At 54.4% G+C, this 27,913-nt stretch overlaps 9 protein-coding genes across 9 annotated transcripts; 4 read left to right on the top strand and 5 right to left on the bottom strand.

The window, feature by feature from the left end:
* Positions 1-1,540: 1,540 nt before the first annotated feature.
* Positions 1,541-2,994, top strand: BDP55DRAFT_531949 (uncharacterized protein; the record flags this gene model as incomplete). The annotated part of the gene is made up of 2 exons (XM_060567849.1): positions 1,541-1,818; positions 1,878-2,994. Coding segments are annotated over 2 exons (1,395 nt in total), but the record flags the coding sequence as incomplete, so codon positions are not given.
* Positions 2,995-3,653: 659 nt separating this feature from the next.
* BDP55DRAFT_724917 (uncharacterized protein) lies at positions 3,654-4,724 on the bottom strand (the record flags this gene model as incomplete). The annotated part of the gene is made up of 1 exon (XM_060578953.1): positions 3,654-4,724. One exon carries the CDS (start codon positions 4,722-4,724, stop codon positions 3,654-3,656), a length of 1,071 nt encoding a protein of 356 aa, XP_060434059.1.
* Positions 4,725-5,010: 286 nt separating this feature from the next.
* Positions 5,011-10,485, top strand: BDP55DRAFT_603051 (vacuolar assembly/sorting protein VPS8). The gene is made up of 2 exons (XM_060571069.1): positions 5,011-5,661; positions 5,716-10,485. Exons 1-2 carry the CDS (start codon positions 5,320-5,322, stop codon positions 10,243-10,245), a joined length of 4,872 nt encoding a protein of 1,623 aa, XP_060434058.1. The 5' UTR covers positions 5,011-5,319; the 3' UTR covers positions 10,246-10,485.
* A 2,377-nt stretch (positions 10,486-12,862) lies between these two features.
* Positions 12,863-15,129, top strand: BDP55DRAFT_756006 (rhamnogalacturonan lyase; the record flags this gene model as incomplete). Its single annotated transcript, XM_060580752.1, has 8 exons — positions 12,863-13,073; positions 13,134-13,201; positions 13,279-13,419; positions 13,479-13,582; positions 13,747-13,975; positions 14,034-14,346; positions 14,413-14,564; positions 14,648-15,129. The coding sequence occupies 8 exons, from the start codon at positions 12,863-12,865 to the stop codon at positions 14,999-15,001; spliced, it is 1,572 nt and encodes a 523-aa protein (XP_060434057.1). The 3' UTR covers positions 15,002-15,129.
* Positions 15,130-16,582: 1,453 nt separating this feature from the next.
* On the bottom strand, positions 16,583-17,784 carry BDP55DRAFT_724914 (uracil-DNA glycosylase; the record flags this gene model as incomplete). Its single annotated transcript, XM_060578952.1, has 2 exons — positions 16,583-17,312; positions 17,390-17,784. 2 exons carry the CDS (start codon positions 17,782-17,784, stop codon positions 16,583-16,585), a joined length of 1,125 nt encoding a protein of 374 aa, XP_060434056.1.
* A 443-nt stretch (positions 17,785-18,227) lies between these two features.
* BDP55DRAFT_650416 (mitochondrial carrier domain-containing protein) lies at positions 18,228-20,348 on the bottom strand. Its single transcript, XM_060573980.1, has 2 exons — positions 19,885-20,348; positions 18,228-19,823 (listed from the first exon to the last, which is right to left on the bottom strand). Exons 1-2 carry the CDS (start codon positions 20,123-20,125, stop codon positions 18,682-18,684), a joined length of 1,383 nt encoding a protein of 460 aa, XP_060434055.1. The 5' UTR covers positions 20,126-20,348; the 3' UTR covers positions 18,228-18,681.
* A 442-nt stretch (positions 20,349-20,790) lies between these two features.
* BDP55DRAFT_628042 (F-box domain-containing protein) lies at positions 20,791-22,395 on the top strand (the record flags this gene model as incomplete). The annotated part of the gene is made up of 2 exons (XM_060571842.1): positions 20,791-21,183; positions 21,238-22,395. 2 exons carry the CDS (start codon positions 20,791-20,793, stop codon positions 22,393-22,395), a joined length of 1,551 nt encoding a protein of 516 aa, XP_060434054.1.
* A 132-nt stretch (positions 22,396-22,527) lies between these two features.
* On the bottom strand, positions 22,528-23,758 carry BDP55DRAFT_691026 (uncharacterized protein; the record flags this gene model as incomplete). Its single annotated transcript, XM_060576926.1, has 5 exons — positions 22,528-22,704; positions 22,851-22,912; positions 23,039-23,061; positions 23,116-23,193; positions 23,421-23,758. The coding sequence occupies 5 exons, from the start codon at positions 23,756-23,758 to the stop codon at positions 22,528-22,530; spliced, it is 678 nt and encodes a 225-aa protein (XP_060434053.1).
* A 746-nt stretch (positions 23,759-24,504) lies between these two features.
* Positions 24,505-27,490, bottom strand: BDP55DRAFT_346729 (uncharacterized protein). The gene is made up of 2 exons (XM_060566966.1): positions 26,147-27,490; positions 24,505-26,096 (listed from the first exon to the last, which is right to left on the bottom strand). Exons 1-2 carry the CDS (start codon positions 27,158-27,160, stop codon positions 24,798-24,800), a joined length of 2,313 nt encoding a protein of 770 aa, XP_060434052.1. The 5' UTR covers positions 27,161-27,490; the 3' UTR covers positions 24,505-24,797.
* Between the last annotated feature and the right edge of the window lie 423 nt (positions 27,491-27,913).

Raw genomic sequence — 27,913 nt, 5'->3', positions numbered from 1 at the left:
AGCCACATTTCTGACCTTGAGAACAACACACTTGTCTTTGCATTATACAAGCAGGCCATATACTCAAATTCCCCGCCGGTTCTCTACCGGTTCCCCAGCCAAGGCCCCGTTCAACCATGGCATTTTATGAGAGCAACCCACTTCCGCAGTAGGGCAATATGTGAGCACTTGAGCGAGAGGTGACACTAATCCTAAATGAGGATGGTGGGCTGTCCGAGGGTCGAGTCCCATCACTCACATTGTCTCTGGCGTGGCGCCTTCTTTCCCGAAACGGACTAGACTGGGGGCACCCTACGGCAGCAATCGACGGCCCTGAGTCCCTTTGACTGCTCGCTCAGACCCGTGAGCGTCCATCTCAGTCACCTACGAGATGCAGTCAAATACTTTCAAATGGCAGCGCTTCCATCCATGGTGGATGTCTGTGCTGTCTCGGTACCTACGAGGCACTAGGTATTTTATTCGTACTATTCCATACCGGATAAGGTACGAGTACGGAGTAGGTATGCTCACTTCTGGTTGCCCGTCTCCATGACACCCTCTCGTCCCCCTACCTAGCTTGAGGTGTGTGTGCACCAGCACAGATTGGAAAATGCTAATTGTCTGAGGCATCGCAGTGGCACAGTGTGAGGCCAGCCAACATCCTTTTCATCCAGGCCCGATGCCAGGTTACCAACACCACAAAGAAGACCCGGTTTCTCAGCACCTCCACCTCCTTGCATACAATCCTGGCGCGGGCTAACTCACACCCTGTCCAATCCCATCTTGCAGGCCGTTTCTCCGTTCCATCGCTCTTCCCCAGTCTTTCCTTTCGCTCTCTACTCCGTACTGCGTATGCCTACCTTTTTCCTTCGTGCCTTCTTGCACTTTTACCTGAGGCTGGGTAGGTACGGAGTACTTGGGTACCACTCTGCCACACTTGTTCGATTTGGTCCTTGGTGTCTGATGTGTCTTGTCTGGGCTGGGTCCTTCCTCCTCCTTCGCACTTACCCGCCCATCGCCTTGTGCTTCTCCACTCTTTTCACTGCGACCGGGCTGTGTTACGCTCTTCCTGTCCGTCAGAGTTCCATGTCCTGTTCCATACTTATCCCACTCCACCTGCACTTTCCCTCCCTCCGCACTCTCTTGTCTGCTTTTGTCAACCTTCCCCAACCACCATCCGACATCGTGTCGTGATTCTCCTCTCGCTTCAATTCGCTCTACTCACCACGCCTCCTACGGCTTGAGAGTAGATTGGAATCACGACTGGTATTCAGACGGAAGAAATATCTCCAGAGAGGGCCTCTTCTTTATTGCATCGGATTGTATCGATTGCACGCCGCATGCGAACGGGGAGTTTAGATCGACCATTTCCGTCCACTATCGCTGTTTTCGGCTTCCCGGTTTCAAATCAAGGCAGTCCTTCTACCTGACCACACCCATCTCTTAACTCCATGAACTCGACTTTCTCCCGACCGTGAGTTCTCTTTCGGCATCACCTCCCAACGGTGTTCGACTTTTCAACGGCCAGGACTTGGATTCCGATATCTAGATCGCCGTCAAAATGCCTGCCATCGACCAGGTCTTCGTCGAGGTCTCCCACCTCGTGGTGCGGCAGGTCCTATCTTCGGGTTCGGGTTCTGCCACATCGTTCGCACCATCTAGTACCGACCCTACGTCGACTCTCAATGATGCCACGAGTGCAATCCAAACGACGACTGACAATCCGACGCCTACCGGCAATTCAGGCAATGGAGGAGGGGGCGGCGGCGGCGGTTCTACGAGCTCTCCTCTGCTCTTCTTCGTCGCTCTGGGCTTTGGAGTAGTCTTTACGAACTTATGGTTAGCCTGCTTGAGAAGTGACTTTTTCTCGTACAATATTCATCTAACTCCGCCTCTAGGATCATCGTTGGCGTCAAGTACTGCTTCCGGTACAATGCTCGTAATCGTGCTATGCGTCTCAACGAAGATGGCGAGCCCATCAATTTGGAGAACATGCCTCGCCCGCATCGTCGCCGCCGCGAAAAGAAGTTGATGACGATGGATGAGGTCAACGATAAATTCCCCATGACCAAGTACAAGACGTGGGTATCTGAGCGTGCACGAGAGGGCCTGCCTACCGCCGGAGGTGTCTCTGCGCCGCCCAGTCGGGCAAATAGTCTCCGATCTGTGGATGGAATTGTACCTGAGCTGCCCTCAAAGGAGCGTGAATCGATTGAAGATCGCCCCGCCACCGCTGCCGGGAACAAACCCGTTGCTGAGAAACCTGCCGAAGATGCGGCGAAGAAGGATGGAGACACCTCGACCGCGACTGCCAACGCTGATGCTACTCAGACCACCCCGACTTCTGCCACTCATCTTCAGCGTGTACACAGTGAGGAGGAGGACGAAGACGACGAACACATCAATGCCGCTGTCCCGCCCGAGCTGATGGCCACCAGTGGTGACACTTGTGCTATCTGCATTGACACGCTCGAGGATGATGATGATATTCGCGGACTCACATGCGGTCACGCTTTCCACGCTGTTTGTGTCGATCCTTGGCTCACCAGCAGAAGGGCCTGCTGCCCCTTGTGCAAGGCCGATTACTACACCCCTAAGCCCCGACCAACCCCTGGTGACGGAGACCCTAATGCCACAGGCGACATGGCTCGTACGGCGTCTCGTACCAACATGCCTAATGCTCCTCCGGCTGCCTGGTATAACCTGAGCGGCGCACGATTTGGCCTGGGAGGACGAAACAATGGTAATCGTCGGGGCAATAACCGATCGGATCGCCGTCCTCGTACTCGTCAACAGGCTGCACCTGCTTCAAACCAAAACACTTCGCAAGCCTCGCCTACTACTGCGGAGAATCAGGAATCTCGTGGACTCCTCTCCAACATTAGGCTGCCTGCCTTCCGCAACCCCCTGCGACGCGGCGGCGATCAGCAAACGCCATCCCCGACGGTAACTGGTGCTAATGTCACACCGTCCCAATTGGAGGCTGGTACGCAGACTGCACCAACCGCCACCACCGCCATGACTGAGGCACGATGACCGTCTTCTAGATGATTGTATCACCTACTCAGGCGAACGCGATTTTGTTTTTATTGTTGTGCTACTCGTGTACATCATACCCTCGAGACCAATTTGCAGATCTCAGCATAGACCTGCGATGTTTTACTGCATTATATATGCAACACGACGCCGCTTTTCATACCCATACTTTACATACAGACGCAGCGGGATTGGGCCACATGTGCCATTGGAGGAGGGCGGTGGACCAGGCCGCGCTGCGGCAGAGGCAGGTTTGCATTACAGGCACAGGGTGACCTGTTTTGGTTTGGTTTCTCTGGAATTACAAGGGGAGCGGCGGAGTTGCGGCGATAAAGGCACCATTCGTCACGGAATAATGACAATCAAAGTTAACGTACCAACTCATGTATTGACCGGACAACGTGATGTGACTGTGAATATATGTGACCCTACGGATTTAAGCCCGTGGCGTGTATTGGAATAACATTGAAATGATGTCGGATGTGGATTATTCAATAGTGACAAATGCACCGCCCGGAACAGGATATTTGAGCAACCTTGTGGTACTGAGGCCCAGTTGGAATACCCCGTTTTGCCTGTCTATAGCAGCGACCCAGAAACTACAATGTGAACTCTTCATATATGCAGGAAGAACATAGTCAAAGATATGATCCCTTCTGGAAACGGCCACCAAAGTCTTTGGCTTTGTTGAGCAGCTCTCTCCTCTGCGCCGTCCCAATCTTGCCTCCCAGGGACATGTCCTTTTCTCTATCGAAAGCCCTCTTGCTCGGATCGTCTTCCTCCTCCTCAGCAGGCTTCCCGCTGTGTTTCTTATTCTGATGATGCTCCTCATACATGCTTTTGCCGCGCGCACTCGCAATGTTCTCGCTGATGCGTCTCTCCCGTTCCACTTCCTCCTTGGTCCGGCGCGGCTGCTGGTTCTTTTCGTTGCCCGCTTGTGTCGGATCACCGCGGCCGAGGACCGCGTCCTCGAGGCGTTTACGCTTTTGTTCTGGGGTTTCGGTCCATATACTGCTGATTCCTCCGCCTCCGCCTCCGCCTCCTGCGGCGGCGGAGGATTTCCCGCTGGCGAATTTGCGGTTCTTGAGTTTTGTTGGGTCACGTTCTTGGTAGCCTGACTGCGTGGGCGGCGCGAGCATCCAGTCATCGCGCTGGGGTGCCGCAGGACCTTGGGATGCTGTTGCTGCTGCTGCTGCGGCGGCGGCTTGGGCTCGTTGGACGGATGTTGTTGAGGAGGGAAGGGCTGGGCCGTAGTCATCGTCGTCTGAGTCCGAGTCCGAGTCTGGGGCGGAGGGGCGATGGTCTGGTGGTGGCATGGCGGGACCTATGGCTTGCTTCGGGGGGAGAGTTGGGCCTATTGAGGGCTTGGTCTTGGAGGGTTCTTGGGTTGATGCTGATGCGCGAGGTGCTGTTGGGCCGTAGTCGTCTTCGGAGTCGGAATCATCGAGGGGAATTTCGCTCGAGTTTGTTGGGTTTGATGGTGGGAGGGTTGGCCCGATAGAGGGCTTCGATGATGGGGTGGGATTCTTAGGTGCTGCCGGCGCGCTTGGCGCGGTCGGTCCGTAGGCGTCGTCGGAATCGTCGTCGTCGAGGTCGATTTCGTCGGTGTTGCGCGTGTGCTTTGTCGGTGGTGAGTTTGCGCCTTGGTCATCCGGAGTGCGCTTCCTCTTTGTGAGATGCGGTGGCATTTGCGGGCCAATTGAAGACATGATGAAGGGTTTCTATTTGCAAACTGGAAGTGGTGAAGCTTCTGGCCTGCGCTTCTTCTCCGGTATGTGTTGTGTTGGGAGTAAACAAGTCGTCGCAATGGGAGTCTGGGGAAGTGGATGCAAGGAGCAGAGCGAACCTGCGCTGTGATGTAATTTTGAAGATCCACCACGGCGAGCATGAGGTCCCTGCCTCTCGGTGCCTATCCGTTTGCTGATGGCGTAGTTTGACGGCCCGCCGGAGAAACCCCGGTCCGTGTTGGAGCTCTAGGCGGCAGGAACCTAGAACCTGGAACTGCAAGGTGCCCGGTGAGTGTGGGCTGTGGTGTCCAAGCTGCGTAATGCGCCTCTTTCAGAAGACAACGAAACAACCATTGATCAACAGCTCATCTTCGTCTGATAGGAGCTGGGATAGTGGGATCGCATCGCCAGAGAACACAACTTCATTCATGAGCTTTCGTCATCTTCAGCTCCGAGCCTAATTGACCCAACTTCTTCTACCAATCCTCCCTTCCCCAAAGCACTTATCAAGCTTCCGAATCCAAAACGAACTCTCTAACCTGCGACCGTAAGCGATGTGCCTGACGAACCGCCATTGATGACCCCACCATCGAAGGAGAGAGATGATGGACCTGGAGACACAATGGCAGATCAAGACGACCGGTCCTCCGAGGACATACAAGCTTCCAGTGATGAAGAGACCGTAAAGGCCGAGAGGGAGGAAGATGGCATCGTCGGCCTTTTGGACGATGAAACCCAGACGTCCAGCAGCACACCACCAGCGACCGAGAGTGGCGCACTTCCGAATCGATACAGGGAGATTTTGCGCGAGCAAGCCGACAATGTGTCCGACGAGGGCTCCGTGGATGCCGTTCCCAAGAGGGTTGGGAGTCCGATTGATTCCCTGATGTCGGTTCCTGACGATTCCCCATCGATTCAGGCAAGTACAGCCTCACAGCATCCGAATGCGCCCCAACTAACCTTGTGTGTCCAGGGCTCCGTGATCTCGTCTCCGAGCAGTAGCGTCCTCCCCTCTGTGGCCTCCCGACCCGGCCTCAGCAGTCCCACCCCCTCATTCCGGCCCTTCGACCGCCGCTTCCAGTCCCGCATCTCCTCCGCAAGCTTCATTCACAGCCCGCGATCCTCCTCCCCTGGCTTTCTCACCGGCCACAGCCGGTCTGCTTCCCTTAGTTCAAATCTACTAGACCGCGACGACACCGACACCCCATCTCCGCCATGGGAAGTTGTACGATGGACGAGGTTGAAGAAACTCAACGGCCAGGCCTTCTCCGAGGCTGGCAAGCGCAACTTTGGCGCCCCAACATGCATTGCTGTCTCCGCCTCGATCGTTCTGGGGACCACGAAGGGTATAATATTAATGTTTGATTACAACCAGGTCTTGAAGACCATTATCGGCCCAGGGACTAAGGCGGTCGAGTCTGGCGCCATCACTGCCATTGCAGTTTCGGCCGACCATACCACGATTGCCGGAGGCCATGCGAACGGAAACATCTTCACCTGGGAGGCGAACCGAGCATCCAGGCCGTTCCTTTCCATACCGCACCTCGAGCAGCCGCAACTGCAGAACCGGACCGTGGATGGACACCTGCCAGGGGTTGCCGTGACCCATCTCGGCTTCCTCGGAACAAGGCACACCGCGCTGGTGTCGGCGGACGACCGTGGCATGGCGTTCTCGCACCTGGCAACGAGAGGTACAGGATCTCTTGGCCGGACCGTGAAAACGACGAGGATACTAGGAAGATATCCAAACGCAGCTCCTCCAACCGGCAAGTCACTCAAGCCTAGCACGGTCCTGGCATTTAGTCCCTTGCCACTTGGCAACACTGAGCGCGCAACAGACACTATGGGCCTCACGGCAATGCTCACGCCATATCTACTGGTTATCGTGTCCACGACGCCCGTTGCGCAAACCCAACACAAGTCGGCAAGGCCGAAGGACGTCGCTCATCATAGCGCCATGACCGGCTGCCTGGCGTGGTTTCCTGCCGTGAAGCTTAAGGTTCCGGATGCTGTCACAGGAAGCGATATTTCAAAAGTCAAATTGGTGTACTGCTGGTCCAATGTCTTGACTGTTCTAGACGTTGACGAGATACCCGCTGAGAACAAGGACAAGCCACCAACGCTCAAATTTAAGGCACGGAGCAGGTGGAAGTGTGAGGAGGCCATCGTCGCGGTGCAGTGGCTTAGTCGCTCGGTACTCACTGTCCTGACAATCTCACAGCGCTTGATTGTGCTCGAGGACCGAACAATGCGACAGACGGAAGGCTTCGATTTGATCAACAAGTTCATATACCATGCCGACCTCTTTTCAAAGCAACTACACACCCTAGTGGAGCAATTGGACGAGGACGATACGTCTATGCATGGTGTTGTGGCTGACGCATTTTACATGAGCTTGAAGACGTACAAGGGCAAGATATTCTTGCTTGGGTTCAACGATGTCTCCATCGGGTCGCTATCGAACTGGGCTGATCGAATCATTGCTCTTATGGAGAATGGTGATTATGTCGGCGCAATACAGCTTGGCACATCATACTATACTGGTGATGCAGACAAGCTTACAATTGGGTTACCTGAAGACACCTCGCTGCGGCACTCTATGGTTCGCGACAAGCTCATGGAGATTATGAAAGCATCACTCAAATACGCCTTCACACAGCGGCAAAAGGACAGATCAGCAGCCGACGATAACCATGTGCGGGAGCTTTGTGAGACGTGCTTCACTGCCTGCCATAATGTGGGCGACGTCGATTTCCTCTTCGAAGAGATGTACGAGTGGTATGAAGACGCAGGCGTGGAAGGCATCTTCTTCGAAACCATGGAGCCCTACATTCTCGAAAAGAACATTACCATCGTACCACCTGCTGTTGTGAAGGCCATGGTGACATACTACGTCACCAAAGGATGGGAGAGTCGTCTCGAGGAGATTATCGTTCACATGGACACTATGACGCTGGACCTGGACCAAATCACACTGCTGTGCAAGCAGCACAGCCTCTACGATGCGCTGATATATGTCTGGAACCAGGCATTGAGCGACTACATCACACCTTTGATCGACTTACTAACGTTGCTGGTGCCTCTCATGAGCAATGGCGACTATATGTCTTCCGGAAATATGGAAGACGAGATTTACGGCGTGAACGCGCTGAAAATGTTCCCCTACCTCTCTTACACATTGACGGGTAGAGTATATCCTACCGGCGAGATCATGGACGACGCCACTGCCTCAAAAGCTAAGGCTGAAATTTACTGGTTTCTGTTCTCAGGAAACAGTGTCACATGGCCAAAAGGCAGCGACCGACGCTTCCTTACGCGGCCAGACCAGCACACAGAGCCGTCCTTCCCGTATCTCAGACTAATACTGAAGTTTGATGCCCCAAGTTTCTTGAGTGCGGTAAACGAGGCCTTTGAGGATTCGTTTTTGAACGATTCGCCGGACAAGCAAGTTAACGGTGGCATCAGGGGCGACGTGCCTGAAGAGCAAATCTTTGGCCGTACGGTCGACCGTCAATACATCGTATCCATACTTCTGGAGATCATGAACCCAGCGGACTTCGCAGCCGAGGACACGATCTACCTCGATATGTTCATTGCTCGGAACCTGCCAAAGTTCCCTCAATACTTGCTCTTTCCGGGTTCAACTCTGACGAAGGTTCTAACCGGATTATGCAACTACCCCGGAATAGATCTTGCCGAAGATGCACAGCTCAGCGCCGAATACCTCCTCTCGATTTATCAACCGCCCGATGCGAACACGCTCATACCGATGTTCAAGAAGGCCGGTTTCTACCGGATTTTGAAGAGGCAATACAAGGTTGATAAACAGTATTGCAAGCTAGTCCAGACTTATTTCGAAGACCCCGCTGACCGGGACGCCGTCTTTGAATGTATCGGGGATTGTCTCCGGCCACATAGTGGTCTGAACCGCCGCCAGGTTCAAGAAGTTCTTGACGCAATCAAGAACAACGCCAGGGCTCTCATCGAGACAAACCCTGTCGAAGCGGCGAAATCTCTATCAGGGCAGCCCGCAGACATCCACCGACATGTTCTGGACTCTGCCGATGACTCTCTGGGGCTGCAATTCTTTTACCTCAGAACGTTGCTTGAGCCAGAAAAGCGCGATGGGGAATCCCCATCGAACCCCGACCGAGCTCTGATTGAACGCTATGTACAGCTCATGTGCAGATTTGACCCTGCTCATGTGTCCGACTACATTGGCTTGGTCCAATCCGTGAACCTGAGACTAGATGCCTTGCTTCCCACCATGGAAGAGACAGGTGTCATCGACGCCGCCGTTGTGCTCATGGCTCGCGAGGGCCAGGTCAAGGATGCTATGGACAGACTTGTCAAGCACCTCGGCACGCTCGAGGCGGCCCTGCAAGGTGTCCTGACGGGCGCTCAAAACAATGACAAGACTGATGACTTGCAGTCAGGGGCTGAAGAAATCCTGCGGGCACTGCAGAAGTACGTGCATGTGGGCATCTGGCTTTGTCAAGGTCAGACCAAGTCTTCAAGAAAAGCGAATGGCGTCCAAAAGAAGACAAAGCCCTCCACTTCAGAGGTTTTGTCACCTGATGAAGAGCTTTGGCTCAACCTGATCGACGCAGCTGTACAGACAACTCGTCAGATATCGTCCATCATTGAGACTACAAGCACCACCGAGAATGGCACTCTTCTTCATGACACTCATGATGGGCTTGACGGTCTTGACAAGGACAAGCTTCTGGCTCTCTTGCGATCACTTGTTCAACACACTTTTACGGCTCTCCTGACAACGACTTCCAGCCCTGCAGTAGGTCAAGGTGGAGGGAGACTTCTCACCAATGCTGGAAGCAATTTGTCATTCCTCCGAATTCTACGAGCTTTCCTTACTCGAGCCGCGGCCTCATCACCTAACCTCGCAGATTTACGCTCCGTTCTGGCATCTATCTTCTCAGCCTATGCATACGAAGAATCAATACTTCGGCTTTCCAATCGACTTCTTGAGCGAAGCCTGTTTGTCAATGTCAAGCAAGCCGTAGACCTTCGTCAACGCGGCTGGCGACCCAGGGGCTCGACATGCGAAGCTTGTGGCCGCCGGATCTGGGGCCCTGGTGTGTCGGGGAATGTCTTCGAGGCTTGGGAGGAGAAGCAAGCGCGGGAAGAAGAATGGAAATCAGAAAGGAAAGCCTTGGCTGTTGCTGGAGACAAGGGGAAGGTTGGGAGCGGCAGCGATGTATCACAGGCCGCATCAGATTCCAAAGGGAAGGGTAAGGCCGCGCCTGTGGCGTCAGACTCCCATGTGGAGGCGGACGAGGCGGCGCCGGAAGAAGGCGCCGAGGGACAGAGCGAAGTTGTGGCGAAACCGAGAGAGCAGCCGCTGGGACCGTTGGTCGTGTTGGCTTGCAGGCATATTTATCACCAGAGCTGCCTGGACGCGTACCAATCCCGGCCAGAGGTTGAGGGGAAAACCCGGGCAGAGACCCACGCGAGGGAGTACAGGTGTCCGATTGATGGATAGATAGACTTGGGTTGTATCTTCTGTGCACTAGGCATGTACAAATTTTATGAATGAACGAGACTTTTGGACGGCGAGCAATGCCGGGTCCACGGTGATATCACCAACGTGAGCCGGTTCTCGATCTAGAAGGACGCTCAGTGCATGCTTTCAAGACGCCAGTGTACTATGCCTGTATGCAATGCCGGGACTAGTTTATATTCTGAGCGTCTAGGATATTGCATCACTTAGTAGACTCTCAGGTAGTAAGCAGTCTATCTTTAATTTTCTGCCCTGAGTTTCCAGAATATAGGCTCTCACGAGGGAATGCCTTGTAAACGTTTTCTGTGCACAGGCCAAGCCGACTACCGTACTCCGGAAGATATTGTTGGCGGAGGTGCGGGGCCGGTGGGGACCGTACTAAACGCCGGGGCGGGCTTCCGGGACTGATCGGGGCGGAAAGGGGGCTTCTTTGGGCGTTTGTACGAACTCTTGGGTTCCATCGCCTTGGTCTCGCATACCTTGTGCTCATTTCTTAGGTCTCTCCAATTGAGAATATTATAGTCTCCGACGTCGTCTTAGATGCAGGTACATAGATATTTAGCACCCCTAGATAGGTTGGTCCCGCGCTCGCGGAGCGGGCGCTCCAGAATTTTGGAAGACCGGTGATTTGCTTCTGAAACGCAGGCTTTGCCTATTTAAGCAGGTTGCGCATCTAGGTATAATTATGAAGGCATGGCTCTCGATTGGCGATGGCCAGACTGTTATGGCGCAATTGGGTTTTTGTGAGGGTTCAGCAAAACATCAATGTGCTCTTCTTAACTACTATGTATGAGTCCATCTTATTGGGCATGTTGGCATTATCTTGTTGGATGAACTGGATTGCGTCGAGTAGCCCTAGATTTCACCAGAACAAAAATCGCCTGAGGTTGTTTCGGCAAGGACACATCAATAGTGAACGTCCTGATATACCGAGTTTAAAGACTGGGTAAAACGTTCTACCTTATTAGCGAACCCCCGTTTAATAGACAAGAAGATTTCTGTGGGCGCATACAAGAATTGCCGCAATAACCTGCCCATCCCGTGGTTCTCTTTCGGGACTTGAAAGCACGATAGCGGAGTGGGTGCCATTTTTACCATGTCACCATGTGTTCCTCGTGAGTCGTCGAGGCCCACCAAGACCCTTGTGCCGATCCGGACTTTCCTCTTGCAGTATCGCACACGAAACCCTCTCGTTCTCGGTGCTTTTTGGTACGATCTTTCCTGACTTTGCATCTCTCTGGCGGGCAGCTCCGAGGTTCTGATTAGGCAGTCGGTATGAATCGAGCTTGGCTACGGAGCAGATGGGCACAATGTGTAATATGGACGTGATCCCTTTTCTGCCTTTGGTGGGGGAGAGGAGCTGATGGCTCTGTCAGTACTTGAGAAACAGGTTGAACGGTAAACCCAAGTCGCCAAACGTTGCGAAGGTTGCGCGTATACACCAGCATCCCTGCCAATCAGACTGACAACGCGATCAACGGCCTATGCCGCAAGAGGGCGCCTGTCAGGTTGTCAGCGAGGGGTTTGAAAGCCGGCAGCTCGAAAGTCAAGCCTCGGGATCGGCATGTGAATGCAACATTCAATCCGATACATTTGACGGCGCCTTGTGCCAAGGATGCCATGAGGACAACGACTATCGTAAGGCGGTGCAAAGAAGCGCAAAAGCCAGAGAAGATTGCGGCACGGGTTATGCAAAAAAGGCCATGCCAATAAAGCAATATCGCGAATGTCACCTCGAGTAAGAGTCAACAAGGATCCCAAGAGGGCCGACTATTCCGATGACGGGGGTTGGGTTTGCAGTTGCCAGTGGTGCTTTACGCGCATTTCCACCAGTGGCACCAACCCGTGGGAAGCTGCCCACTGAAATGCCCCGGCCGATATTGTTCCACGATTCAACCCCCTCCGAACGACCACCACATCGTCAGCCCGGTGATGCAAAAGGGGCAGACAATTGGGAAGCACGCCGCACGTGGGAGGGTACTTGCGTGGACGACGGGCAGAAAAGAAGAACCTTTTTCTTCCCAACCGGAGGATTCCTGTCCGGCCGGGGGGTTCAATGCCCGGATATAATGAGTGGGACTCAAGGATCACGGACGAAGCGCCCGGTAGGGCCATGAGCGCCGAGGGGCCCATGGTCCTGGATGGACGACATGGGGGGAACCAGCTTGAGCACGCGCCCTCCTCCGCTTACATCGCAACCCTCAATCTATTCCCACCATAGAGGTTCCTTCAAGTGATTAAGCTTGAGAGGGGGGAGGGGGAGAGGGCGGTTTGTCAAGGGAAATTCCGCAGCACGGATCTGTCGGCCGGGACGGGAATGTCTGAGTTCCTTTTGGGGCTGGTTTACCGTATGAACTTTGGTCTCGGGAGCGGAGCGGAAAGAAAGGAGGGAGGAGGATGGATGGCCAGGGCTTCAGGTTTGCCAATATAACGAGACATGCTCCCAGATTTCCCGCCCTCTCCAAGAGAAAAAGAGGAAGGGAAGCTCTGCGCGTCTGTTCGTCCTCTCTGATTCCCTCTGTCACTCCTTTTTACTGCCAAGACTCGCACTGCTGCTGCGAGTTTTCTGTAAAACATAGGGTGACACCAAACAGCAACCATGCTGTTCCTTTCGTTCCTGTGCTCGCTCTTCTTCCTGCCGGCGGTCTTCGCGGCCTGGGGCTGGACTGACAATGGCTCAGAGTATGTCATTGACAGCGGTTCTGACCTCGTCATCAAGGTGACCAAGTGCTGCGGTGACATCTCTTCGCTCAACTATAAGGGCGTCGAGTATAACGGCTGGGGCGGCAAGAATACCCACGTTGAATCAGGTTGGTTTACGGATTGTATCTTTCCCTCGTGGCACTGAACAGGACTGACATGATCAAAAGGACTCGGTACCAGCACGGTCAGCATCACGAGCTACAGCAATGTCATCAAGGTCTCGGTCGTCCACGGCGTAGGTCTTTCCGCCTGCCCCCTCTTCAGCCCTCCCACTGTAACCTCAAAGGACCATATCCTGACAAACATCCACAGACTCTCAAGCACTGGATCTTCGTCCGCTACGGAAACAACAATGTGTACCTCTTCACGAACAAGGCAGACGACTCCGTCTCGGCCATGCGCTACATTGTTCGCATTCCGGGCGGAATTTTCTCCCACGACTCTACCGAGAGTGTATGTACCCTCCAATCTATTGATATGCCATAATAGGCAACTGACAGAGTACAAAAAAGGACTTCTATGATGCCAGCAGCACCATCATCGAGGCCCAGGACATCAACGTCAACAGCGCTGGCTTGACTAAGAGCAAGCACTACCAAGGCTCCAACTATGGCCGGTACGTAAACGTAACCTCTCATTCTCTGAGAACTTGACTAACTGTTAGCAGAGTCATGGATTGTAGGCGTCCTTGCCCTATGCGAACCTTATGTAACAATACTGACCCCTGATAGTCGACTACGTCGGCCGCAAGAAGACCGGCGTCGGCCTGTTCATGATCAGAAGCAACCACGAAAAGGCCAGCGGCGGGCCCTTCTTCCGGTCTCTTGTCCGTCGCGCGGACCCGACTGGTGAGGACTTGTACGACATCTACTACTACAACATGGGCCACACCGATCCCATGCGCACCGGTCTCCAAGGCCCCTCCGTCCTGGCCTTTACCGCTGGCGAGGACCCCAACAGCAACCTCTTTGCCCGCAAGGCCGACTGGTCCTGGTTCGATGACCTTGGTGTAAGCGAATTTCCCCTATTCAACACCACATAGCATACTTAATCTGACTCGAATCTAGCTCGATGGCTGGGTTCCCGCCTCTGGCCGCGGCTACGCCTCCGGCGTCGGTCTCTCTAACATGAAGTCTGGCAAGACATACGTCGTCGGGCTGTCCAACTCCGCCGCCCAGTACTGGGGAACCGCCGGCTCCGGCGGCGCCTGGTCCATCACCAAGATCATTCCCGGCACCTATACCCTGACCGTCTACAAGGACGAGCTCGAGGTCGCCACGTCCTCCGTCACCATCAAGGCTGGCGCCGGTACTGCCGTCAACACCATCACCTGCGTGGACCCCCAGGATGACGCTGTCATTTGGCGCATCGGCGAGTGGGGTCAGTCATATTCCCTATCCAAGCTTTGAACAGATGAAGAGAAGCAAGAGCTGACTTGTGGCATAGATGGAACCCCCAAGGGCTTCTTGAACTTTGAGGACACCCCCATGAAGCCCACTTACATGCACCCCTCCGACACCCGCATCTCCACCTGGAATGCGGGCAACTTCATCGTCGGCACCCACAGCGCCAACCGCTTCCCCGGTTACATGTGGAAGGTCAGTAGTCACTGCCTCCCCAACACTCTCAGGCGTCTCACTGAAGCGTGTGTACTAACAAAACATGTGTTCCTACCTTACAGGAGGTCAACAGCGGCTACCTCGTCTACTTCAAGCTCACCACCGCCCAGCTCGCTGCCGGCCACACCGTCCGCATCGGCATCACGGAGGGCTACATCGGCGGCCGCCCGGCCATCAACGTCAACTCGTGGGCCTCGGCCCTCCCCGCGGCCACCAACCAGGCTAGCACCCGCTCGCTGACCGTCGGCACCTACCGCGGCAATAACGTCAAGCTGACCTTTGCCGTGCCGCAGACCGCCTGGATCCAGAGCACGAGCGAGTGGCAGATCCTCACCATCAACGTCATTAGCGGCAGCACCGGCGAGAAGTACCTCAGCGCTGGTGTCAGCTTTGACGCTGTTGAGCTTCTGGCTTAGACGAAGTAGGACGGCAATATCAACCCCAAGGCTGTGGGAGAACGTTGAAGGTTTGACGACGCTTTGGACTTTGGGCTGCTGCAGCTCGGTGCTTTGCTGTCACTCATCGTCTTCTGTGCCATTTTTTCTTGAACATATCTTTTTTCCTTTTCAATTCGATGTACATACAAAAACCGTATATATCCCACAAATGACAGAGCTTTTAAGCCTGGATCTGAACCAATATTGAGTGGCCGAGTGAATTTCTGTTTTCTGCAGTGAGGAGCTAATCGTTGTTTGACAATTGAACCCAAAGGACCTTACCGTAACACGCACTCATCTTACTTGAGTGTCCGAGTTACTTTTTGTCAAGATATTCAAATGGGGGGTGAAGGGGGTCGTGGCAAAGGAAATTTTCCAAGATTGGACTTACCCCGATCTGATGCTTGTTATGTGTTATTGAGCGTATGTTCAGGGGCCCGTGGCTCGCACTCCTGCGTTGCTAGTACGTTTTCATGTTTTCATGTTTCCATGTTCCCATATTCTTGTGTTTTCTTGGCTGTTCTCTTGCGTGATTTATGTTTTCTCAGCTGTTTTCTTCAGCGTTTCTATGCTTTCTAAGAGATTCTTTATGTTTTGTTGTATGTTGTCATGTTTTGCTGCTACGTTTTGTGTGCTTAGAGGCATGTTTCCTCAACATGTCCTCACGTTTCCGTACGAAAACGCCCGCTTCCTTTTTTTGACATGTTCATGTTTTTTCACAGGAAATTTTTTTTTTTGGCTGTTTTCTTGATGATGGAAAAAATATCTAGGTCATTTTAACGGTTTCCAACGTATTTCCATGCTTTTGGGTCATGTTTTATCGGTGTTTTTATGCTTTGTTACCTGTTTTTTGTGCTCACATGCATGTTTTCTTGACGTGTTTCCGTACGCGTACGGGTTTTTCTTGTTTTCCTGGACAACTACGAGATGTCGAGCCAAAGGAACCTTAGCCGGCTTACTGGCAGTAAAGTCTGTCGTGGTCCACGTTAAACCAACTGTATTGAGAGCTAAGTCCTGATTGCTCCCACCCTCGAGCATCGGACTATGAAAGCTTTCAATTCCAAGAGACGTGCGTCTGCACGCAATGCTAGGAAACCACGAGAAGTTCCGTTGTAAGCTCATCTGTCAACTAGTTTCAACTCCGCTTCGTCTACACTTTCGAGCACCGTTCCAGCTTCTCACCGGTCTGGGAGAAAGCACATGCACGCTTCAGAGAGAATCCCAACGTTTTTCCATCGTCTGCATTAATGTCTGTTGCAGCACAAAGTCCCTAATTCCATATAACTAAATTCCCATCGTCTGCCCAGCATGCTCACATCTAAGCGTGGGTCCCTCGTGTACCTGTATCAAGCAGGCTGTATCATCTAGTGCCCCCAGTGTACAATGTTTCTCATCAAATCGTTCAAACCTGTTTTTTTTTCCTAGAAGATAGGCTCGAAAGTCAAGCGGCGTCCCCTCCCCCCTCATATTCATTTCCCAACCCAACAGTTGTACCAAACGCCCGCCTTGCCTGTACGTAGGCCCGTCACCGTCGTACCGTTTTTGTTCATCAAGTCCTCATTACTCCTCATCTTCCTCAGTAGACCCTGCGGGCGAAGAAGCCTTGGCCTTTTCATTCTCCTTCTCAGCCTCAGCCGCAACGGCAGCCATCTCGGCCTCCTCGTCCTCATCAACGTCGACCGTCTTGGCAGCCTTGGTCTCCGCCGGCGGCGGCACAACCTTGGCCTCGACCTTCTTCGTCACCCCGCTCAGGTCCCAATCAATCTCGGCGCCAGCGCCGTACCGGGTAACGAGCCACTCATTCGCCTTTTTAAAGTGCCCGCAGTCGAAGAACCCCCTCGACGCGCTGAGCGGGCTCGGATGCACGCTCTTGAGGACGAGGTGCTTCTTGGCGTCGACTTTGACGACACGTTTACCCGCGGGTGTGCCCCAGGCCACAAAGACGACGCCGCGCGAGCGCTTGGCGGCGACGAGGTCAATCACCTTTTGCGTGAAGCGCTCCCAGCCGCGGTTGGCGTGGGAATTTGCCTCGTGGGCGCGCACCGTCAGGCACGTGTTGAGGAGGAGAACACCGCGGTCGGCCCAAGGGGTCAGGAGACCGCCCTTGTTGGGGGGCGGGGCGAAGGATGGGTAGTCCTTCTTCAGGGCGATGTACATGTTCTTGAGGGAGGGGGGCGCCGGGGTGGGAGGGCGGACGGAGAAGGCGAGACCGTGGGCTTGGTTTACGTTGTGGTAGGGGTCTTGGCCGAGGATGACGACCTTGACTGTGTGGAAAGGGGTGTGACGGGACCTGGGAAAAGCCAATGGTGGTTAGAAAGGACGCCAGATATGGTTTCACGATGGGGCGGACTTTCGAGGGGAGCATACCAAGAGTACACATCCTCCTTTGGGGGGAACCACTTCTTTCCGGCATCCGACTCCCTGTTGAGGAAGCGCTTGAGGTCCAAAAACTCCTTGCTGGTGACCTCATCCTTGAGAAGCGCCAGCCAGCTCTCGTGCAGCGAGCTGATTTCGAGCTGCAGCAGCTCCTTCTGCTCGGCCGTCAGGCCGGCGACCCACTTGGCCTTGTCGAACTTGACCGCAGGCGCCTCAGGAGCGGCCGCGGCACCGGCACCGGCACCTGCTGCTGCGGTGGAACCAGCCCCCTTGTTGCCGGCCGCCGGCTTCGGGGCCCCGAAGAAGGACATGATGCTTCCATCTTGTTTGGGTTTCTTACTTTCGGAGGCGGACAGAGTGCCGGCCTTGCGCTTGAGTGTGGACATGTTGGCGTGTGGAGGATAAGGAGGAGGACTCCGTGGGAGGGAGACGACGACGTTGGCAGGAAGAAACGGTTGACCTGACCGCGAGCGTAAGACGGCGTAGGTTGCTGACCTGGCAAGGCGTAGAGAAACAATTGTGGTAAGAATTGGATCAGACAGTAAAATTCAATTCGTCATAAAGTTGGTACAGGTCGGTCTTGTTCACGTTAAAGAGGTGTAATACAACGGGCTAAGCAAGAGGTTTTGGAGTGGGGGACGGGAAGAGAAAGAGGCTGAATCCGGAGGTGTGAAGTCAAGGCAGTCGAGAATGAGATTTCCTTTAGCCCCTTCCACTGACCTTAAAGCTTGAACGCCCGGTCTGCGGACCGTCGCGTGGTGACGCGCTACCGATTGGGAAAAAAGCCATTAACGCGAATTGATAGACCCGCTGTTCTGGCGCGTCTTGACGGCTTTTAGTGGCTGGTAGGGGGCGGGGAGCTGCCTGGGAGCTGCAGCCCTGCAGCGGCCCCGGCTGCTTGGCGGTTCCAATTGCCCCTGAGAAGTCCCGTCGGCTATTTGGGACGAAAGTGGTGACTTCATCCATATCTCTAGCTTACCTTGCCTTATCTCAAGGTTTACCAGTCCATTATTGGGCAATTCATCCTGTCACCGCATGGCTGGGTTTGGCTAGGATCTGAAGTGTGACATTAAGGGAAACCACTTTGTGGACGAGGTATCATTACCCTTCAACTAGAATTACACGATTTTTTGTTTTCCCCAATGTCTAAACCAACCACGACGTATGCCGCTCGGATTGCAAACTCCAGGCCCGGGTCTTTTCCTTCCCGTCGTCAATAGATAGCAGCCCGCTGAACGCCCAATAATGCTGGAAATGGAATGAGTGGTGATGATGCTCCAATATTACTCCGCGTCCCTCCTAGACTTCTCGTTCACGCCCCTGAATACCCGCTTTCCGACTTCGTAACTGCTGATCATGATGGCACACGCCGGAGCCACCTTGAGTGTTCTGGGGATCCATCCTTTCCACAAGCCGCCGATTCCCTCCGTCGTGAAGATGTGCCAGAGCAAGCGCACCATGGAGCCCTGTTCAGCTGCAACGGCCTTGGCGCTGGCCTCGCCTGCTTGACGGGGCGCTTCGCGATACACCTGCGTCCTGGTCTTGCCCACGTCGAATGGCATCGTCACTATCGATGCGAACCCGCCAGAGACGGCGCCGGCAATGAAGCTGTCCGTCATAGTTTCCGTGTGGTTTTCGTGGCTTTGAGACCTGCGGCGCGCCTGGGTTCGTGATCCTCTAGTATCCAACGTCCGGCCGCGGCGGGTCTCTCGGAAATCTGTCAATCTACCGCGGATCGTCTCATATCCCCACCAGTACAGGCCCGAGAAGGGCACATCCCTCCACAATGTCAAGGTCAGACCCCTCCACAGGGAAGTATACCCGCTGCTGTGGACCATATCCTTGATGTCGCGGAACGTGTTTGCGAGATGGCCAGTCGTAGAGCTGCCGGCCGACGCTTGCATTCTCGTTCGGAAGAGCTCGATTGGGCTGACGGCAGCTGCGGCCAGAACGCGAGCCGCGGAACCGGCAACCAACGGAGCAGTATCGTCGTTGAGCCTTTGCGCGATTGGGCTCTTCCTGTTGTATCTCATCCAGTCGTAGCCAGTAAAGTAGATAATGTTACCCGGGATCGTCATTAGTAATGTCGGAGACAAGCCCCTCCAGAGACTGGTGAATCCTTCATTCCGCGCAATCTTCCTCAGGCCGTCCATGGTAGAGCTAATTGTCTTTCGCTCAACCTCCTCGACGGAGCATGCAGCAGCAGCTGATGCTCCTGCGCCTTCTGCCGCTCTCGGCATCGCGAGGCAGAGTTCGGAGTTGTTGTTCATGAAGAATACCTCTCGGCAGCATGCGGTGACTCCAAGATTCGATGTGTTGAAAGTCTTGAGTGTGTCGGTCGTCATGGCCAACCGTGAGAAATCTACCATCGGAGGGGTGACGTTTTGCGACTGCCATCGGATTCGGACAACGTCGAGGGGCGTTACTGCGCATGCGTGTCAGCGTATGGGAAGCTCATGTCCCGTTTTGCGCCGTGGCTAACTTACCGAGAAGCGATGTCAAAAGACTGCCCGACATGGCCGAGATCATCTTCTGCGGTGCCGTGATATCATCGTCGCTTCCTCCGCTGCCGTTGGTCTGAGGCGGAGCTATTCGCGCCATCGTGAAAGAGTCATCGGGGTCGAATCTGTCGTGGTCCTGGCCTCGGGTAGCCTGGTGGATGGTAGTCATTGCGGACCAGCTTGCATCGTCGGGGAAGTCGGAGCTTGGGAAAGATGATGCGGTCATCCGGTCGGCAGGAATGTGGTGCAGTAAGGAGCTGGCGGAAGTGGAAAATGACGGGCGGTTCGACGGATGAGGGGGTGAGAAAAGGGTACAAGCTTTCACGAAGTAGAAAAAGAAGCAGGGTGAGAATTAATTAGCCTTAACCCCGTTCGCTAGACGGAAGTCGCCTCGTCATGACTGCGAAATCGGGTGCGCGCTCCGACCTCTGGTCCCTTCCATTTCTTCCCCCCAAAAATTTGCCGGAGATAATGAAATGGGTGGCGCCGGGGCACCTTGCTGGCCGAGCCGAGCCCAAACCGTTTAAGGTGATGTCACGGACCGAGCCACCGTTCCAATTGGTCGGAACTCTGGTGGATCCATCGGTGCGCCACAAAATGTCACCGATAAGCACCAGGCACGGTGGGACCTCAGGTGGCACCTCACACGCCGTCTGACTCCAGTTCGGCGTGCTTGCCGTGTGTCTGCTTACAACACCAATGTCGATGATGAGTGGTCGACTTTAACTACATCTCATACCGCGGCTTTGCTTCTAAAAGATATCCAGAATTTCGAAACCGCAGCACAACGCCATCCTACCCCTAACAATTTGAAGCAATATTCAATGTCACTGTCATAGCACTTGGCCAGCTTCACTCGCTCAGTATTTCTGAGCACCATAGCTATCAACCATGTCAGACCAGCCTCCACAGCTCGACTCCGAGCTGGAGTCTTTCCGGCAAAAATGGCAGACCGAGCTGAAGCACAAAAAGACAGTCCCAGAAGCCCGGGCACCTCAATTGAAAAAGGAGGCATCCTCTTCATCCAAGCAGTCGGCCCCTGCAGAGATTCCAAAGAGCGTAATCGCCAAGAGGTCTCAAATAGAAGAGGATGAGGAATATGCACAGTCTCTCGTTTTCGATGAACCAGCACCGCCGGCTTCCGGTCCGACCCTAGATGGGCAGTCTGGACCTAATGAGGCTAGAGAACTGGTATCTGCCCTGGATCACTTTGAAGAAGCTGTCGAAAAGGAAGCAATCGGCAGCTTAGGGGACAGTCTCAAGTTGTACCGCAAGGCATTCAGGGTGAGCTTCAAAATCGATCTCTTCACTGATTTCATGCTAAAACTTCCACTGTAGATGGATAACAGAGTCGATCTGGCTTACCGGAAGAAACACTTCCCCGCCGGTGCCGCGAAAGCGCCACAGCCCTCAGCATCAGGCCCAACGGCCGCCGCCACAAGCACAGCAAGCAAGCCCGTAGAGACACAGACGATGAGCGAGCTGATTGCCGGCTTCTCAGGTCTCGCCGTATCAGCAGCGCCCCCGCCAGTAGAAGGCGACCCGGCGCCGCCGTGCCCCATCGCCGGCATGCCGGAGGAAATCCTAGTCCACATCTTCAAGGACGTGGCCGTCCTCGACGTCGGCGACTTTGTACGGCTCTCCCTCATCTGCAAGCGCTTTGCCTACGTCGTCGCTACAGAACAACAGATCTGGCGCCGCGTCGCCCTCGGCCCGGAATTCGGCTTCGCCGGCATGCACTACCACTGGCAACGCGGCGTCTCCTGGGAACCGCTCGAGGAAGAGGAAGACAACAGCGGCGACCTCGACTACGTAACCATGGAGGAGCTCGCCCAGCGCCGCATGGAGGAGAGCGAGAACACGACCCTCACCCTCCTCCCGGAACTCTACGACTCGTCCTGGCGGAAAATGTTCCGGCACAGGCCGCGCATCCGCTTCAACGGGTGCTACATCAGCACGGTGAACTACATCCGACCGGGCCAGGCCAACGCCAACCAAATCACCTGGAACAGCCCCGTCCACATTGTCACCTACTACCGCTACCTCCGCTTCTTCCGCGACGGCACCGCCATCAGCCTGCTTACCACCGACGAGCCCGCCCACGTCGTGCACTACATGACAAAGGACCTCCTCGAGCTGCACCGTCGCAGCAACGGCGGCGGCACGGCGCACCTGCCGTCCGTGGTCATGCAGCACGGCCTCCGCGGGCGGTGGCGGCTGTCTTCGGCGCTCGATCACCCGGACACCACGGACATGCCGCTCGGCGAGGTCGAGGGCGATCTGGCCGTCGAGACGGAAGGAGTGGGCGCGAAGTACACGTACAGGATGTACCTAGAGATGCGCAACGCCGGCAAGGGCGGCGCGCGCAACACCAAGCTCGTGTGGAAGGGCTTCTACAGCTACAACAAGTTGACGGACGACCTGGGCGAGTTTGCGTTGAAGAACGATAAGCCATTTTTCTTCAGTAGAGTAAAGAGCTACGGCGTCGGGGAGTAGTACCCTTCAATTTGAATAGAAATAAACTCTGAAGTCTGCAGGCCCTAATTTTGGTCTCTGCCTCCCCACCCTTTTTCTTTCTTTACGACCTCCAAATCTCTTTTTGCTAGAAAACTTGCCCCGTGACGCCTTTCACAAACCCGTACTCCTCGCAACATCCTCCCAACCCTTCAACCCTTCCAACACACCCAAACACTTATCCCGGATCCTCTCCCACCCATCGCTCCCCAAGACAACCCTCAACGGCACTTGCCCCTTGCCGCCCACCATCCCGTCGCCCCTGACCAGCTCTACAATCCTCGCAACAGCCTTCTCCCAGGTCCCCCGGCTCCGTCCCCGGAAGCGCCTCGGCGCCCGCCCTAAGCGCCGCATTCAACTCTGCAAACTCGGGCAGGCGCGCGGGGACGCTGGCGACGTTGGTAAAGACTTTTGTGCGAAAAGTAGCCCGGCTCGACGATGAGGACTCTTAGAGTGGGGGCGAGGATGGATAGTTCTTTGGAGAGTGTCTCGACGGCGCCTTGGAGGTTCCAGACACATGGTGTTAGCTTCCCCTTCAGATATCAAGGTCAAGGAATAGGTCTGCTGTTCTCATATGTGTTAAGGTGTAAGTGAGAGAGGGGGATGTAAAAACAAACCAAACTACCTTCCAATGCAAATTTGCTCGCACTATACGCCCCGGCACCAACATCGACATGTCACGCCGCCTGCGAACTGACATACACCAGCGTCCCCGTCCCCTTTGCCTTCGTAAACGGCAGAAATGCGCGCGTAACGTTTAGCGGACCGTGGAAATTTCGTCTTGACGCTCGCTTCCATCTCCTCTTGCCTTTTGGTTTTGGTTCGTCCACGGTCAGCAAAGTCTTGCAAGTGCTTCCCGAATCCTCTCACCACTATCTCCCGAATCCATATATCAACTTAACCTCAGTGGGCCTCGGGGGAAGTGTGTACCCAGAGCAAAGATAAGAGGAAACATGAGGGAAAAGAGGGTTAACGAAAAGGGAAAAAAAGAAAAAGAAAAAACTCACGTCAACTCCTCCATAAGACCCGAAACAATAAACCCAGCATTATTCACAACAACATCAACACCGCCCTCAAAGCACCCCCACGCCTCAGCCACCTCAACCCGGATCTCCGCCTCTGACGCCGCCCCGACATCAAGCTCCATGTTCCGTAATCGCGACGCCCCCGTTCCCATCGTCGTCGTTTCTCGCAGATGCGCAAGCCTTGCCTCCGCCCCGCCCCGCCCTGTGGCAATCACATTATCCAACCCCTCCGCCATCAACTTCCGCACGAGAGCCCCGCCAAAGCCGCTCGTGCAGCCCGTGATGAAGCACGTCCTGGGCGTTGGCGCTGGCGTCGCCATCGCGGGATAATCTACTTGTAACTCTTTCCCCCTTTTCGCTGTTTGGTAAACGTGCAGAGCTGGAGTTGTGATGAGATTGATTGGCGGGTAAGGTAAACTAGTAATTCCAAGAGATATCAAGACCAGCTTAACAACTCCCCCTTAGTTTGTCAGGCCCTCGTCGTGCGGCTTATGATGTTGATACGACCTCGGAAAGCAAGAAAAAGACATCGGTGTCATTCACCTCTTATCTTGTGCTATCTGAACTTCACCTACTCCGTACTTGGTACATATATTACTTATATGAAGCGGATCCCCCGTCTTGGCTGTACAAAGCCCGGCATCCAGACTTTAACGAAAACGAGCTCTCGAGGTTCTGCGGGCCGCTCGGAACACTATACAGCAAGTCAACGCACTCGGCTCAATCGTAATAGGATAATGGCAACTTGGCATAAGGCGTACAGCTAGGGCGTAGACCGTAGCAAACGCAGGGACGGCACTTGTTCACTACTTTTCGGGGTGATACTTTCAATTAGAGTTGGGTGAGAGTTTTGGGCCCGCTATTTCGTCTTGGATCCTCGTAGAATCGTATATTAATACTGCCCTCTATCGGGCGTAAAAAAATAGGTTCGGCTTGTAAATGCATCGGACAAATGGTAAGTCGCTACATGAATGACTAAAACGCCCCGACGCCTGGCAGGGCACCAATGCTAATTTCCTTCCTTCGCAAGTTTGCGAGTATCTGGTCCAAAATAACGTGAAATAACAGAGATTGTCTTATGCTCACGGGGTTTCCGTGAGCCAAGGATACATGGCGAAACATGTATCAACAGTACTTGTTGACTGTGCATAATTGCAATGATATGATATCATGAAATGGTCGCCCGAGGGTATCAATATCGCCGCGCTTTTTTCTGCCGAATGCTGAGCGCAACTCGCAAAATGGTGAACTCAAAAAGTGACCCATACTCGGCATAATTCCCAGTCTCTCAAAGGACTAGCTTCAAGTGAGCCTGTCCGGAAGTCTCGGCTGATAACAGCCATGTATGACGCGGCCGAGTTATTGTTGACGATAGACACTGTCTCCTTGGCGATAGACGCTGTCTGCAGTCCGTGGCGGTGCCACCCTCTTGCCGTCCAAGAATTTGGGGCTTCTGCCGTCGTAGTACATATTGGGCGTTTGCTGCTGTCTCCGCGCTTCGTATGCTCGTTGTTCTTCTTCGTCGAGCGAGAATGCCTTCTTCAGCCAGCCAAAAGCGCTGCGTTTCTTTTTCAGTCGCTTTTCTCCGCTCGCCGTCATCTGCGAGTCATATGTCATGGTCGTCACGGTGCTCAACATGCTTGCGCCTCCCAGGCGAGAAGGTGCGTTTCTCTGGTGAGTGGGATAGTACCCTGACTGGTGACCGTAGGGAGATCTGGGTTGTGCACCGGCCGTGAGCGGCCTTTGTTGTAATGGAGAATGTGGACTCGCTTGCACAGGGCGGTAATATTGGTGCTCCGACCTTGGAGAAGGTAGCACCGGCGGCTGCTGAACAGGCGGAGAGAGCTCGTTTGCTCCATGATAACGCTGCCGCTGTTCATACTCAGAGCCGTAGGCCGAATCTGGAGCGTGACGCTCGCGAGGAGACTCGCGCGCAGTGTGATGAAGATCTGATGACGGAGGTGGAATTTGGATTGACTCCGGAGGAGTCGTCTTCAAAGAAACCCTTTGGCGAAGCGACTTCTTCTTCGTTGGTAGGGGCGCCTCGCGCTGGGGCTGGTATCTGCTTGATGATTCGGTCGGAGCGGGTGAAGGCATGCGTTCCTCGGGTGGTTGTGGGGTATACGTCCTTGGCTGGAGGATATATAGCGGTCCGTCGTCAAGTGTCACCTCCACCTCCTCCTCGGCGCTAACCGGCTCAGTTATAGGTCCGTCGGGAGTCTCCAGAGTGAGCTTCGGCGCGATAGAATGCGAGCTCTGGTTTGTGCGGGTGGTATGGCTTGTGCGAGCTGTCTCGTGCGAGTGATTGGTGTTATGAGAGTGTGTGGTTTTATGAGACCTGGTGGTGGTTTGTGAGTGGATCGTGTTGTGCGAGTGAGAGGTGTGGAATGACTGCATGGTGTTGTTCGAGTGTGATGTTCTGTGGGTTTTGACCGATCGTTGATCAGGGGAAGCAACTGGCGACGGTATCTGCATTGGGATGTCAAAGTAGGCCAGGTTGGAACTTGACCTCCCCCCAGTAGAGACTGAGCCGCTCACGCTATTCGCGCGCAGCGTAGAGCGCCTCGTGTCTCTGGGAGGTGAAGCTGGTGGTGAGTTTGACGAGACATCGTCGACTCGGGCGCCTTGTAGCGGCAGACTGAACGGCGGAATACTGGCCTGCAGAGCGGTTAGTACCGGGCAGACGGGGAGCGGTTGGTCGGACTTACCCAAGTTCTTCTACTCACTTCACCAGCCTTTTTGCTCATTTCAGCCACCATCTTCCCCAGCTTAACGACCAGGGTATTCAACTCCTTGCCTTGAGCTTGCAACTCCACAAATGCGTTGTACCATCCCTCAGTGTTGCCCTTCATTGCGGCGTAGATGTCTACCACGTCTGGACGATCTTGACGCCAACTGCCCGCGTTTTGTTGAGCCAGATAAACAGCAAACTCTTTTGTTGCGGCGAGACCATGCTGCACGTCCTTATCGTACTGTTCGAGCTGGATGTTGGTGCGAGCTACGATATGCTCAATCTTTTCGTTGCCTTGAACGATCTCTAGCCGAAAATTGCGGTCCTCTAGCAGTTTCTCAAAGACCTCAAGGTTCTCCATGGGCAAGCGAAGGTAGTCGATCCTCTCCTTCAGATCATTGGTCGCCTGCTCAAAATCCTCCATGACCACCTCGAGAAACTCGTCCACCTCATCAATGTGTCCCTGCAGGATGCTGACAACTTGGGCCGCGCTGTTGGCCATGCCGTGAAGCAGCAAGTACACGCCAAATGATATCTGCGCCATGAGCTTTTGGAGCTCATGCTGCTGCTGGCCGGGGCGAAAGCGCCAGAGCATATCGGGTAGGTCATCTTCACGTTCCTGGCTAATGAGCTCCTCGCGACGAATCTTTGCATCAGCAGTTTTGAGTTTCGGTTTCTGGGTAGGATTGCCATCGGCGACTTCGAGGAATGACTCGGCAAATGCGGCCTGCATTGAGGGAATAGGATGGCGAGGGACCTTGGGGCTGCCTAGTGTCGGCGACTCGTTATTTGTTCGACGTGTGTTGCGGGTTGGAATCTGGGGCACGGTAGCCGTGGTCGGTGTTCGCTGAGCATCCTCATCGTCACTCTCATAAATGGGAGAAGGCAGATCGTCTGACGGGGGGAAGAGAACGATTGGAAGATCCAAGCTCAAGTCGAGGTTGTTGTTGGCCCCGAAGGACATGCGCGGGAAGCCGGTTGATGTAGCCATGGCGTACAGAAGATGCTGTGTCTGGAGAGGCTATAGACGAGCGGCAGAGACCATTGGCGTGCGACAACTGCCACAGCCGCTCGACAGTACGGGTCTGGTGGTTCGGTCGGAGTCGTGCGATACGGGAGGTCGAATAGCAGAGTCGGAGATATAACGTACGACGCTGTGCGACACGGGCGCTTTGTGGGAGACCACCACTGTCACTGCTGGTCTCACAAGTGGTGGTGGTGCGTGTTGTACGGATGGATTATTGGGTGTGCTAATGGCTGGCGCTGGTTGGATGAGAATGGCAAAGAGTCGAAATGTTGCAACAAGGAGTCGCGTCGAAGAGGAGAAAAAGGACGTCTTCAGCAGTCGAGGATTGACATGACAGGCAGGACAGCCCCTGGTTGGTGAGAGAGGGGGGGTTGAGAAAGAGAGGAGGGAGTAAGAATAGATCCGGGGTTGTCGCAATGGTGAAGAAGGGCGAGCGGGCGAGCAAGGAGGGATGTCGGAGGCAAGGTAAGGCCAGACAGGGTAAGGTATAGATTATAGTGTGAAGTGGGATAATATTAGGATTACGAGTAAAAGGGTTAGGCTCAGGACAACGAGAAGCGAAAAAGAAGAACCGGGAGGGCCAAGCGATGACGGCGGGATCGGGACCAGGAAGAAGGCTCAAGAGTCAAGGTTCCCGTTGCACGCTCAGTCGTGTATCCGTACAAGAATGACGGGAGGGGCAGAGGAGAGCATTCCAGGGCGGAGATGGATGAGGCG

The sequence above is a fragment of the Colletotrichum godetiae genome (assembly GCF_030913485.1).
Source record: "Colletotrichum godetiae strain CBS 193.32 chromosome Unknown BDP55scaffold_6, whole genome shotgun sequence".
Lineage (NCBI taxonomy): Eukaryota > Fungi > Ascomycota > Sordariomycetes > Glomerellales > Glomerellaceae > Colletotrichum > Colletotrichum godetiae.
The sequence above is the reverse complement of the archived record's forward strand: the minus strand, read 5'-3'. Positions and strand labels throughout refer to the sequence as shown.